The sequence below is a fragment of the Grammomys surdaster genome, unplaced genomic scaffold (genome assembly GCF_004785775.1).
Source record: "Grammomys surdaster isolate TR1022 unplaced genomic scaffold, NIH_TR_1.0 126118, whole genome shotgun sequence".
Lineage (NCBI taxonomy): Eukaryota > Metazoa > Chordata > Mammalia > Rodentia > Muridae > Grammomys > Grammomys surdaster.
This window is the reverse complement of record NW_021620926.1, coordinates 6526488-6541136: the sequence shown is the minus strand read 5'-3', so window position 1 is coordinate 6541136 and position 14649 is coordinate 6526488. Positions and strand designations below refer to the sequence as shown.

Here is a 14649-nt window from a genome sequence, read left to right as displayed (position 1 = left end):
CTCTCAAGAGAAAAATTTCTTCTTGGACTGAAGTGGAAAGTCCAAGGCCAGTGGCTCACATCTGGAGGAGCCTTCTTTCCGTGCCATCCCTTGGTGGATGGCAGGAGGAGGGGAGGGGGTTGACCAGCTCTGAATGCTTTCTAATCACCGTTTAAAGGCCCTCAGCATTGTTGCACTGAGACTTCTTTCCAGCATGTACTCTGGGGACACATTTAAACCATAGTGGGAAGCTTTTTGAAAGTCCAGGGTCAAGGTAGGGACCCAGAGTGGCATCATTACCATCTCAGGGGTAGGATCCAGGCATCATTATTCTCTGAGCTCCACAGAATTTCTCAAAGCTAGTGAGCCTGGTGTCCAGGGCAGCTCCAGGGACGCAGAAGGCATTTGACATGCAAATTCCCAGTTCCCACCTAAGTCTTAGGGGTGCAGAAGCCCCTGAGGTGGAGCAGTAAATCAGGTGCTTCTTAGGCAAGCTAAACTATGATCCTAAGAAGGAGAGGGAGGGTGTGTGGGCCCGGGACTGGGGGGTGGAGGGGGGTGGACGTGAAACAGATGTTTGGGTCTGTTTCTTCTGGCCACAGAAATTTCCATCTGGTTTTAAGTAATAGGTCTTTTTAGTAAACCCTCAAGTATAAATTAAGTACAGAATGATTCTGAAATTAGTTTCCCATGTGGAGTTATTGATTCTAAACCAATTAACATATGTTCCCTCACATAGTCACTGGTCTGTGAGAACTCCCTGACAGTAAATGGCAGCAGGTTGCTAGCTGGTTATTTCTTGAAACTGTCAGCTCGGGGCCCAGTCTTCTCTATGGCAGGGACCTGAGTCTCCCTCAACGGTTCCAGTCATTTTGGGAGAGGTCACTGCGCTCTTTGAGTTTTTGATGAGTTTTCAGACAACTGCTGACTGATCCCTTGCTAGATTGGGGCTAGATTTCAACTTTGTTGAGGATTCGGAAGCATGGTGTGCCTTCCGCCCTTCTCACCCCTAACAGACCTCTGCCCATATTCAAAAGGCTAGCAATCAGAAAGATGAGTTCCATTTCTCATTCATGACAGCTCTCTCCAGAACGTCTGAAGAGAGTCACAGTGTCGACCATGGTGAGATGAGATCTAAATCTAAAAACTCAGATTCTTGGAGGCCACGTGAGATGGAAGACCCAATGGCCTCAGAAGACCCAGCGATCTCCTGGTGTCAGTCATTTTCTATTGTGAGACAAATGCCTAAGATGACAATTCTGGAAGGATTTATTTTGGCTCACACTTGCAGAGGTTTTGATCTACTGTGACTTGGCACCGTTGCTGGGGCTATAGTGAGGCAGAGGCAGAGTAGCACACAGTTAAAACAGACCTGCTCACCTCAGCCTGCAGCCAGGAAGCAGCAAGGAGTACCCAGAAGGACCCTTCAAGGGCAACAATAACCTACGCTCTTCAACACAGCTTCACCCTCTACAGTTCCAAGGCCTCCTGTAAGTCTGTTCAAACTTTGAGTCCACTATGGACCAAACCATTGATGAAGTTAAAGCATTCATGATCTAGTCACCTCTAGAAAGATCCCCATAGATATACCCAGAGGAGTGCCTTTCTAATATTCTAGGTGTCTCTCAGCCCTGTCAAGCGGACACTCAAGACCAACCAGCCTCATCTGTACTCAGGACCACTGAATGTCAGCCAGCACTGGCCATGCTCCATGCTTGACCAGTGATCAAACAGCTTGGAGATGTTGGTGTTGAGTTTCCCTGTTTTACAGAGGGGAAAGGATGCAGCCAAGAGAGGCTGCAGAACATTTCTAGGATGGTGTGTCCATGAAGTCACAGAGCCGGAATCCAAAGTGCGAGGTGGGGAGGCCAAAGTCTGAGCGCTGTCTGCTCCTTTAAGAGTGGGTTTGGGTGGGAGTTAACTAAAGCTCTGAAGCTAGCTCAATGATGATATCAGCTCAATAAATGTCCCTGGGTAGTTCTTGAATGCTGCTGTGGGCCAGGCACCAGCTCAGTTGAGTAGAGATGGAGTCTAAAGATCTTGACCGGGATGAAGCTGGCAGCATCAAGTTCAGAACGATGCTAACCCAGCCCTATATACCAAAGAAGGTCTCAGAAACAAAAGTGTGAGCTGCCCTACTAAGCGGTCTAATTGGCCAAGTATGAGTAACACCATTGTGGAGCTGGTCTGAACTGGAAATGTACAAAGATGTAAGGACAAGTGGAAAGGTCAGTGAAGGGCCAGAAAGACTGGAGGCATGGTGCCTGGGGACACTGACAGCAATGGAGGAATGGAGCTGGGAGCCCACCCACAGCTGTGCTCTGGACAGGCCACTTCCTTCTGAAGGGAACAAGGGACAAATGAAGGTCCTCACTTGGGACTGCCATGATAGGATTTGCTCCAGTATTGATGTGGAGGCCGTGGCTGTTGAGCTCAGGCAGGGTGCTGATGGGGTGCAGCTGGGGTTCTGAGTGGGAGTGGCCTGGGAATGGCCAAAGGGTAAACCTGATGGACAGTGACCCACAGCTCTGATGCTGGACAGGAGAGCTGGGGTCAAGGCCATGTATATGATTCTGAAGGAGCAAGTGTGATCACCAGGGCGAGTTTGGCATGAGGAGAGGGAGAGTAGGGGCCACTAACATGTCAACCGTGTGTAGAGCAAGGAAGCTTCAGAAAGCACTGAATGTCTTCGCCTGGGGCTGGGTTCAGGTTCATCTTTAAATATGATTTATTTATTCTTATTTTACATGCATTGGTGTTTTGCCTGCAGTGTGAAGGTGTCGACTCACTTGAAGCTGGATTACAGGCAGTGTAAGCTGCCACGTGGCTGCTGGGAATTGAACTCGGCTCCTCTGGAGGAGCATCCACCCTTAACCACTGAGCCATTTCACCAGCCTCTCAGGTTCACTTTTAAATTAAGCCAGTTCTACAAAGAAGTAGCTATAGGTCTAACCCAGAGTGGGCTGGGAGTTCTGGGGTTGTTGATTGCCCCAGGGATGATTTTGGTCAATGTCACAGTCCCCATGCTAGCTGGAGAAGGCTGAGCTGCCCTGGTGTATGTTAGACTTCCTTTTCATGGTGATTCTGGCCAGGAACTGTGTCCCAAACATGCCTTTGCCTCTAGCTACAAAAGTTACTAAGGGTACCACATGGGCATATTCTACTTAGCTGCCAGGAGATTCCTAGGAGATGAGGTTGGACCACCTTAAGCCTGACAAACTCCTAGTGGTCATTTGTGAGTTGAACTACACATCTCTAGGCTTCTGCTTCTAAAAAGGAGAGAGGGGTAGAAGGTGGTACTTACCCAACACCCACCCCAAAGGATTAGAAGTTTTCACTCATCAGTGATCTGATGGTCACCTAGGTAGAGTTCTTAGGACACATAAAATATCTAATAGAATCCTACAGTTACTTGGAGACATTTCTCACAGTGAGCAAACCTGGGCTTTCAGATGAGAAATCGTGATGCCAGGAGTGGTGTGGTCTTTAGGGGCGCACCAGTCATTCACTGGAGGAGGTGATCGGGGAAGGAAGGTTAACACACTGAACACCTACCAGGTCCCCAGATTGGAGTGTTGGAAACTCAGCACACCTTCCACTGGGTGCTACGTATAGCATATGGCTTCCACTCGGGGAACCCAGCCCCCGCTCAGAGAGACGTCCATGGAGAAACGGCCCCCCAATCCCAGCCCGTTCTCTCACAAATCCAAGTACTATGCCTGCATAGTTTATGGGGAACAAAGCTTTGTGCATGTCATGGTTCTGAAGACGTCCAACACTGTGGTGTGGTCATGTATTCTGTATTTGGTAAAGCATCTCGTACCACACCATGACGTGGCAACACAGAGCACGTTAGCTAAGGATAACCCATTAAATCTATGAATGAGGGACTGGACAATAAAGGCCCTCGTCTATTCACAAGGGACAGCATCCTTGTGACACAATCACCTTCCGGTAGTTTCTTGCTCAACTCTGTTACATTGAGAACCAGCTTCCCAACATGTGGACTCTGGGGACACATTCTCATTATAGCAATCACCCATTGCATATTCCATCTGAAGGTGCCCGGACAGCGCCTCCGGCTGAGTGGTTATGGAAACCTCTGTAGTTCCTAGTCTGTCGTTGTGATAAACGCAGAGAGCACAAATGGCCTATGGAAGAAAGAGCTTCTCTTGACTTACAGTTCCAGAGGGAGAGTCCATAATGGTGGGGGAGACATGGCGGCAGGCAACTGGAACAGGAAGCTGAGCGACCACATCTTCATCTGCATACGGGAAACAGAGAGTGAACCAGAAGTGGTCAAGTCTGTACATCTTCAAAGCCCTCCCCAAGTGCTGTGTTTCTTCCACCAAGCCGTCATCTCCTAAAAGTTCTCCAACATCCTGCAACGGTGCTACAGATCCAGGACCAAGTGCTCAGTTATGTGAACCTATGGGGGAGATTCTCACTTAAATCACTGCAGCCACCAAGAAGTGCTGTGAATATACAAGTCATTTTCAGATGCATAGACCCAGAACGAGGCTGCTTGTCTCTCTTTGGTGTATACTATATTTTTTTTCTTTTTTCTTTTCTTTTTTTTTGAGACAGGATTTCTCTATGTAGCCCTGGCTGGCCTAGAACTCATTCTATAGACCCAAAACTCACAGGGATCCTCCTGCCTCTGTTTTTCTGGTGCTATTTTTATCCTTTAAAGGTTTTCAAATTACATTAATTTAATTATCTTGTGTTTGTGCATATGTATGTGTACGTTGGGGATGGGGGAACACATGTGGAGGCCAAAGGTCAGTTTGGAGGAGTCAGTTCTCTCCCTCCATCATGTGAGTGGCAGGGATGGAACTCAGGTCGTCAGGCCTAGGTTTAACCAGCACTTTCACACACTGAGTGATTTGCCCGGCCATCTGCTTTGTTTATGGAGGGAGTGGCCACCATAGTTTTCTTCTGTAGGGAGAGTGGGCAGAGAGAGAAATGAGTGTTTGATGGTGGTTGAGTGTAAGGAAATGCACATGCAAGCAGCAATATTAATGGGCCGTAAAGTCGGTGATAATGGGAAGAGGTAAGAGAAATGTAAAGTAAGATATATTGATGAAACTCATCCCAGTGGCTCCCTGATAGACAGCGGGAGGACTGCTGAGCAGAAATATAGGGGGTCGAGTTACCAATTGATTGACAGGTCAGTGAGACTCCTGACAGCCCATGCCATGGGAGGATGTCTGCTCGTGCCTGTCACCCAAGACTCTAAAGAACCGTGTGCATGGGGTGGGGATAGCCAGTCATGCTTCTTGATTCCAAGTTGCATTTTTCCTTTCAGGAGTTTTGCTCTGCATCGGGAAAACCTTGATACCCAGGATGACCCTGTCCAATTCCACGACTGTTCTGCCCTTTCTGGCCTCGCTGTGGCAGGAGACAGCTGAACAGGACGGCAACGTGTCGGGCCTGGCTCGTAGGTCTCAGCTCCGGGATGACAGCAAGCTGGAGGCACTCTATATTCTCATGGTGCTGGGCTTCTTTGGCTTCTTCACCCTGGGCATCATGCTGAGTTACATCCGATCCAAGAAGCTGGAGCACTCCCATGACCCCTTCAACGTGTACATCGAGTCAGATGCCTGGCAGGAGAAAGGCAAGGCCTTCTTCCAGGCCCGCGTCCTGGAGAGCTTCAGAGCTTGCTATGTCATTGAAAACCAGGTGGCTGTAGAACAGCCTGCCGCACACCTGCCTGAACTGAAGCCATTGTCATGAGTCCCATAGCTGGTTAAGGATAGACAAGCCCTACAGGTGGCAGGCTGATCTTTCTAGTCACATGCCTGCCATGGTCTTTATTGTAGGGGTACCACTGAGTTTTTGTGAAAGATTGTGAGGGGTGAATTAATGACACCAGCTTTCTGAAATCGCATTCTCTCTATAGTCGACAATCAATTTATTCTGCAGCGCCTGCCCTTGTCTCTGTAAATCTAGCACGGCCCCAGACAACGTGGCTTCTGAGAATACAAGCTGAGTTTCCCCAAATCTCATTAGCCGTGTTATGTGACTACATTCTGATGCGAGACGGGAACATGATGAGTCCAGTTTGTAAGCAGGTTTTAAAATGGGAAGGGTATATTCTCCATCCTCCCTGTCCTGGGAATGGTGTACTCTCCGTCCTCCCCGTCCTGGGAATGGTGTGCTCTCCGTCCTCCCCGTCCTGGGAATGGTGTGCTCTCCGTCCTCCCTGTCCTGGGAATGGTGTGCTCTCTGTCTTCCCTGTCCTGGGAAAGTTGTGCTCTCCGTCCTCCCTGTCCTGGGAATGGTGTGCTCTCTGTCTTCCCTGTCCTGGGAAAGTTGTGCTCTCCATCCTCCCTGTACTGGGAAGTATGTGCTCTCTGTCATCCCTATCCTAGGAAGAGTATGCTTTCTGTCCTCCCTGTCCTGGGAATGGTGTGCTCTCCATCCTCCCTGTCCTGGGAAAGTTGTGCTCTTGGTCCTCCCTGTCCCACTTAATGACACTGACACATTTGAGGCAGCCTTGATAGAGGCAGTGACACACTCTCAGGTGGTATGGAGGAGGCAGGGCCTTCCTGTACTGCTCACCTGTCAGGTTCATAAGAAAGCCATTCACCCACAGTCCCTGGGGCTACTGCTTATTTTGGTCTCTGCTAAAGCCACGGAATCAATATCTAAACAGCGTCAGCTCTGTCCTTGTCATGTTCACAGCTGTGATACTGTCCTCTGTCTTCCTGTCTCCCACTCTTCCCTTATTACACACCTTTCCTGCATTCCTTTTCCAATACCCTCACCCCCATGCATACTCCCCCACCCCAAGCACATTCCCCCTTCCACACTCACCCCCAAATTCCCTCCACCCCACAACACTCTCCCACCCACACACACTCTCCAAACTCCCCTCCACTCCCCTACCCTCCACATACTCCCCTACTCCTCCCCCATACTCCCCCACCCCCATACACACTCCCCCCATGCCCACACACACTCCCCCACACACTACTCTCACCCCCATGTGCACACCCTCCCGATGCTCCTTACAGTTCAATCTGGACAGAAATTGCTTCTTGTAGGGCTGAGACAGAGGAGGAAATAAAAACAACTCCTCCAGAATAGAGACCATGAACAAGGTGTGCAGTTATCATTGAAGGAAAGTGGCTACCCGCCCACCCCACAGGGCCCAGGGGAAGGTATGGATGTGGACACTGGGAACATGTGGGGCGGGCGTGGCACCGTCCTCGAGGTGTCAGGCTTGACTTGTCAGGTGAATTATGTCCCTAAAAGACACGTTGAGGCTCCAACCCCCAGTCCTAGTGAATGTTGCCTTGTTTGAAAATCGAGTTTCAGTGATCGACTGAAGTGGGTCCTGCTCTATGTAGTAGGACTCATGACCTTCCAAGAGGGACACACATGGAGAACACCATGAGATGCCGAGACAGAGACTGGAGTGACAAGGACAAAAGCCGAGGAAACCGGAGGACAGATGGCCACTGGAGTCTAAAAAGGAACAATTGTTCCTGTGACCATTCAAGGACATGAGGCCCTCCTAAGCCCTTGGTTCAAACTTCAGCTTTGAGAACATGGGACAATGCCCGCCTGTTGTTTGGGAGACTTTGATAAAACAGTCTAGCCAGCTAATGCAGTATCTGCTGCCCCTCCTTCTCCCCCCAGCCAGAGGGAACTATGGGAGTGGAGCATCAGAGCCACACTCTGCAGCAGACAAAGGTTCCTCAGGACACTGGCTCTGAGAGCATGGGGAATCACTGTCCAGTGTACCAGCCTTCTCCTTCTCCGGCAGCCTCCTGAAGATACAAGGCTCCTTCGATCCCTGATACCTTGAAAGCTCACCTGCTGGGCACTCCTGGAGGGTGTGGAACACTCACTGAGACACAGTTTTGGAAAGCTGAACACAGGGCTGGCACATAGAGGTGACCAGAGTTTGATCCCCAGAACCCATCTGGGAGGAGAAGACAGATTACAGAGAATTGTCCTCCTTCCTCCACATGATACACGGTATGTACACACAGACACAGACACACAGACACATCATACACATATAAAACAATAATAAAGATTTAAAGACAACACAATCTAATGAAAAGCAATACCCACAGCACTGACTGTTCTCAGTAGACACATTTGACTCTGTCTGATTCAAGTGCTCATTTCCTCTGCGTGTGTGTGTGTGTGTGTGTGTGTGTTGGGGATGGGAGGCAGGAATCTCTACATCAGAACCCTGTCATGGATCACCCTCTGAATTACTACTGTCCTTGAGTTATTTGGGTCCCAGGATTCTTTGAACTCCCATGAATGCCCGACTTCTCCACACCCCGAGGTGGTCAAGGACACTTCCCTGGCAGTCTCGAGAGGTCATGAGCCCCAGGAACCAAGCTGTGGCTGCTGCATCCGTGACCCCTGTGTGAACCAAGCTGTGCTCCAGACAGATGCCTGTCGCCCAGACTGGAGGGAGGGTTTGGAGAGAGTGCTCATGACTAGCTTGTGACATGGTGACCTTGATATTCCTGGCATACAGACCTCCTATCGCCAGCTGGCTTTCTCCTCAGGAATTCCTGTGCCTTTTAAGGCAGGGAGACCCCAGGTCTTGGAGTGCTCTGTCCTTGGAGACTGGGGCCTCACTCTCTGGCCACTGCAGACTTCTTATCTTCTCCTCTTGTCTTGGCCTCTCAATTCAAAGGCCACAGGGGAAGATGTAAGAAATGACCTGAGCCATAAAATGCCATCTGCCCATTACACTTTAACATCTGCTCTCATATACGTGGAGGGGTAGGGTCAAGCCAGAGTCCATCCTCAGCCCTTCATAGGTTCGTCCCTATTTTTTCTATGGTATTTTTGTTAGGACTGTGTTTTTTTGCTGTATTACTATTTTTTTTTTGTTAAAGCTTTTAAAACATGATCTTGTGTTCTCTTTAAAAAAAAACAATATTCATTTCTTGCTGCTTTATGGGTATGACTGCTTGCCTGCACGTGTTTATTCTTCATATGAGCCTGCTGCCTGTGGAGGCCAGGAGTGGGTGTCAGATCTCCTGGAGTTATGGATGGCTCTAAGCTATTACGTGGGTGCTGGGAACTGAACTCAGGGCCCCTGTTGAGAAGTCCATGATCTTAACAGTTAAGCCAGTTGTTCTCAGCCCGTGGGTTATGAACGACCTTTTCATAGGGATTCCATAAGACCATTGGCAACACAGATATTTATGTTAGATTCATAACAGTAGCAAAAGCACAGTTTCGAAGTAGCAAGGGAAATAATTTTATAATGGTTTGGGGGGGGGGTGTTACCACAGCATGAGGAACCATATTAAAGGGTCACAGCATTAGGAAGATCGAGAGCTGCTGTGTTAAGCTATCTCTCCACGCCCCAGGGGTGCAGTATCCACACCACTGTGACACTCTTGAGGGGCTTCAAAGGCAGCCCCAGCATCTGTGGAATAAGGATCATGGGACAGTTAAGTCAGCATGTTAGCACGCTGTGTCAGGAGGGAGAATCATGGCCACTCTGATCAAAAGTGAGGAAACCAAGCCTCAGAAGGGGACAGTGCTTACCCACGGAGTCCCCTTTCCTTGTGTGCTGGTTTGTCTTTTTAATCAACTTGACAGAACCAAGGGAAGAGGAGCCTCAGATGAGAAAACTGCCCCCACTAGAGTGATCTTCAGACAAGTCTGCAGGGTGTTTTCTTGATTAACAGTAATGTAGGTGGTCCAGCCCTCTGTGGACAGTGCCACCGAGGGCTGGCACTGCAGTAGCGTGATACAGGCTGAGGAACCCAGGGAGAGCAGGCCAGTAAGCAGTGTTCCTGGATGGCTTCTGTTTCAGTCCCCGCCTCCAGGTCCCTTCCCTGCTTGAGTGCCTGCCTTGGCTTCCCTTGGTGATGAACTGTGAGTGGGACGTGTATGATAAATAAACTCCTTCCTCCCACATCGCTTTTGGTTATGGTCTTTATCACAGCAATGGAAACCAAACCAAGACACTTTCTTAAAGTGGCAGACACTTTCTTAAAGGGGCAGACACTTTCTTAAAGGGGCAGACACTTTCTTAAAGCATCTGCTGCCAGTGGGGAACACAGGCAAGGCAGTGGTGGGATTCTGGCCTTTTTGAGAGAAGCTATGAAGTCTTCACGTGTTGGCACTAATTTAACGGTTATGCATCATTACTGCTACCACGATTATGGTGTTATTGGTGTGTGTGTGTGTGTGTGTATGTGTGTGGTATGAGTGTATGTATATATGTGTGTGGTGTGTGTATGTGTGGTGTATGTGTGTGGTGTGAGTGTGTGTGTATATGTGTGTGTGGTGTGTGTGTATGTGTGAGAGTATGTATATGTTGTATGGTGTGTGTATAGTGTGGTGTGTGTATGTGTGTGTGTTTGTGTGTGTGCTTGCACTTTTTGATTTGTTTGTTGCTTTGTCTGATTGGAATTTGGGGATTTTTTTCTGTTCTCTCTCTTTTTTTTTGAGATAGAGAGAAAGCATAAAGTTAGTTGGGTAGGGAGGTGGAGTGAATCTAGGAGGGACTGAGGGATGGAAAAGAATATGATAAAATTAAATAATTTATTATAAAAATAGGAAAATAAAAAATTAGAGAAAAACAAACAAAAAAGTAGATTAAGCCACAAAGAGGTAGGTTGCAATTGCCAGGAATGCCCTCGTCACTTCGCCCCTTTGAATAATATTTTGGGTGGTGGATGGTCACCGTACACAGTACTGACTCCCAAGGACTTGTTCACACGGCTCTATCGTGTACTTTGTGTGCACCCTGCCCCATGCCCTGCTTTCCCCTCCCTTGGTCCCCAGACAGCTCTGCAGTTTGCTTCAAGTACACACCCATATCTCTGTAGAATCTAGGAACCACAAATGAGAGAGGCCTACAGTATTTGTGTTTCCGAGGCTGATTTGATTCCCTGAATACAACTACTGCCAGCTGCATCCATCTTCCTGGAGTCTCCTTAACTTGTCCCTGGAACCTGGATGTGGGTCCCCTCAGGACACCTTTGTAATTCAACAGTCTGAACAAGTGTTAGCAAGCAGCTGACAGGCTGAAAAAATGGCCAGATTCCCGTCACCTGAAACTATAGGCCAGGAGGCCTATCTTGAGTCCTCATCAGTCGGTGACTCTATTCGACATAACACTAAGTCAGGCTAAAGGAGATAAGCAAAAGCCCAGAGGGCATGACGACCCAGCCAAAGTGCACAAGCTCTGTGTGGAGGGACAGGGTTGGTTCCTTCTTGCATGTGCAGCCACCGGATGCATAAAATGGGTCTAAGTGTGAAAGGGACACTGCAAAAACAGTGGTCCCCACGTCTACTAGAGGCCAGGAATCTAGTGGCCTCGAAACACAGATTTCCAAAAATATTGGATTTCTACAGGTACATTGGACTTCTGGATGTGGCTGCCCCCTGGTGGCAACTTTGAGGATATTTCTCTCTTTCTTTCTTAAAAAAGATTTATTTAACGTGATCACCATTACTGTCTTCACACACACCAGAAGAGGGCATCAGACCCCATTGCAGATGGTTGTGAGCCAGGATGTGGTTGCTTGGAATTGAACTCAGGACCTCTGGAAGAGCAGTCAGTGCTCTTAGACACTGACCCATCTCTCCAGCCCCTGAGGATATTTCTCTAAGCACAGAGCCCTGAGCTGACATTCTGATGAACCCAACAGTGCTTGGGAGATGGCATCTTCTGTCCAGAAAGAGAGACACCTTCTCCAGGTGTGATTTGAGACAACTCCTCCATGCAGGGACCTTGACGTTGTGACTCAGTTTTCTGGGAAAGTTTTGGAGGCTCCTTTGTGCTGGAACCTCAGCCTTTTCCCATTGCAGGCATGACGCCATCCTTCTTCCAAGTCCTAGGAAGACAACCTCCTGCCCAGGCCTAAGGACCTCACAGCTCCACAGGGGACCATTGGTGCTCTGCCTATAGAAAGGGCTCCACAGCTGTCTGGCTCAGGGTGACCTGAGCTTTCCTTTCAGCCACTCAAGTCTTGACAGTGCTGAAAATTTAAGTGCATGCCACTGTGCATTTTTACATGGTCGTGGGATTGGAATTATATCCTCACATTTATAAGGCAGACACGCTGCTGACTAAGCTGTCTCCCCAGCTCCTTCCTAAACTCATGCTTTCCAAACATGTCACTCTTCATGTGTGGCAGGCAAGGAAGCAGGAATGTGGTAGAGGCTCTTCACAGCACCAGAGACCAGGAAAAAGAACCAATGAAACCTGGGACCTGGGTAACCTTCAAAGGGCCACCTACTGTCACCTATTCCAGCTAGCTAGGCCCGAATCCTCAACTGTGGAGTGAACATTCAAATGATAAGCCTCTGGGGGACCTTTCAGATTCAAATCCTAAGAGTATTATGATTTGAAGTATTATTGAATAAAGTATTATTCAAATCATGTTTGGTATTGTGCGTCTTATAGTCTTAGGCATGTGTCTGAGGTTACATTCCAGAGTCACTTCTCCGCCCTCTGGTGCTCTGTGCTCTGCCTCCTGATCACCCCTCCCTGTCACCACACCCCCTTTCTGTCTTTCCCACTATGTCAGAATCACACACCACTTTGTCTTTTCTGGGTTGACTTCTTTCAGTCAGCAGCTGCTTTAAGTTTCCTTCGTCTTTTGATAGCTTGAAAACTCCCTCCCTCTTTCCTTCCCTTCTGAAGCTGGATAGTGCTCTATCCCCAGAATGCACTGTGGTGTTTATTCACTTCCTGCTAGAGTATCTTGGTGGCTGCCAGTTTGTGCAAAGGTGACTAAAGCTACATGAACACCGGACTCCTCCTGGTGAGTTCTAAGGGCTGCCTTGCCGGGTCACAGAGAAGAGCGTGCCCAGCCTTCAAAGAATCCACTACCATCTTGCTATCCGACTGCATGGTCACGTATCCACACAAGAGCCAGGTGAGAGTTACTGTTGCCTGCACTGCCCCAGGACTCAATGCTGGAGGACTCCATACTGCCAGCCTTCTATAATCTTGACACCGAGCTGGACTGGAGGGAGGAAAACTTAACCGGGCACATGGGATCAGTGCAGGATCAAAAAGAACACACCTGGGTATGGGACTGCATAAGGGTATCCTGGGTCATGGTTGAGCAGGTACCTAGAACCCCGAGATTCTCCGTGGAATTCTGCGTGAGAACCGGCAGGAGTTCGGTCCCTCCCATCATCCAGGATCCTGAAAAGCAGTCACATAGATCTCCATAGAGTCACATAGGCCAGGCTATAGGCCTCAGGCCCTAGGGATTTACATACTAATGAAGGCCAGAGGGCAGAGCAAATTAAACATGCCTCCCCCAGATCCTCCCCCAATCCTCCCCCTTTTCTCCCTCCCTATATAACTCGGGACTGCCCTGAGTTTTTGGGGGTACGCCTAGATCTATCTATTATCCGCCATGACAATAAATCTTTTTGGAACCAAGGACTTCCTCGTGTTACTGGGGCCTGCTGCTGCAAAGGCCCTCAGGCCGCTGGAACCATAGGATCTTCTTCCCTAATGTGGGACCCACCACTGCGGCGGAAGCCCCTCCGGGGCTTGCGCCGCTGTGGCGGCCTTCTTAAATTTTCCCCACACCTGGGGACAGAGAACTGGTTTGTTTATTAAGGGGGCAGGTGAGAAAGGGGCATTTGTGTCCTCAGAGAGGTGGCCAGGGTCTCTGGGGCAAGGTTTGTGTGTCTGTGCACCACTGGCCAGGGTAGGGTGTTGATGGATGCTTCATCTGCGTCCTTAGGGTCTGTAGGGTGTGTGTTGGGGGAACCGTATAAGGTCAGACAAGGAGTGAAGCCTGGTAACTGTCAGGGTGACACACTCTTATGAAGATTGATGGTGGCAGAGCCAGCTTTAGGTCACCAGGTTGGGAGGGAGGCGGTAGCCAGCTCCTGCAGTCCTCCTGTCTGAGGAATTCAGGGTTGAAGCTTCTTTGACTCTTCTTCCTTAACTCTGGGCCATTACGGTCACACACCCATGTACCTATAACCACACTGAGGGGCAGAAGCTGGTAGATCCTTGGGATGTGCCAAACGCCCATCTGAAACAATGGGTGCCAGTTCAAGCTGTAGTGAGAATCTTGGTTTCTTTAAAAACCCAGCTATGCCATGTGTACATGTTTTTGTTTTTATCGCAGGTGTAGGATAAGAGGCTGCTTCACAGCAGGTGACTGTGATTGTCTCATGCTCTAGGAGGGGCGTGATTTTTGGCAGCTACAGATAGCTTAATTCTGGGGGACTCTTGAGGGGTGTAAATGCAAGCGCCTGGAGGTTTGTGGCAGCTGCTGCTCTTTCTGCTGCTGCTGATTCTTGCTGCTACACTTGCTATTGCTGGATACCCTGACTTGCCCCAAGGAACCTGATGACCATGGTCAGCAGGAAGTTGGCTGAGGAGGCCTCTGCCCCTTTCCCCTCTGACCTTCTTTCTCTCCTACCTGGTGTTGGGGGCTGGAGGGCATTAGGTGGGTGGAATAAAGGTTAAAAGGGTGGTGGGTGACAGAACACAATAAAGTATGCTGAAAAGTACACTGACACCAACCAATGAGAAACCTGAGGAAATAAAGTGGGCATCGATCCAGGAAGACAGACTACACTGATCCCTGGCCTTCACACTACACACATGTACACATCCACACATCACACACCACACACCACACATCACACACCACACACCACACACCACACACCACACACCACACA

General features: G+C 49.1%; 1 protein-coding gene across 1 annotated transcript; it reads left to right on the top strand.

Moving 5' to 3' along the window:
• The first annotated feature begins 5322 nt into the window (after positions 1 to 5322).
• On the top strand, positions 5323 to 5715 carry Kcne1 (potassium voltage-gated channel subfamily E regulatory subunit 1). Its single transcript, XM_028756269.1, has one exon. The coding sequence runs from the start codon at positions 5326 to 5328 to the stop codon at positions 5713 to 5715; it is 390 nt and encodes a 129-aa protein (XP_028612102.1). The 5' UTR covers positions 5323 to 5325.
• The last annotated feature ends 8934 nt before the right edge of the window (positions 5716 to 14649 follow it).

Coding starts and splice junctions, on each gene's coding strand:
- Kcne1 (XM_028756269.1), top strand. CDS start 5,326: ATGACCCTGTCCAATTCCACGACTGTTCTGCCCTTTCTGGCCTCGCTG.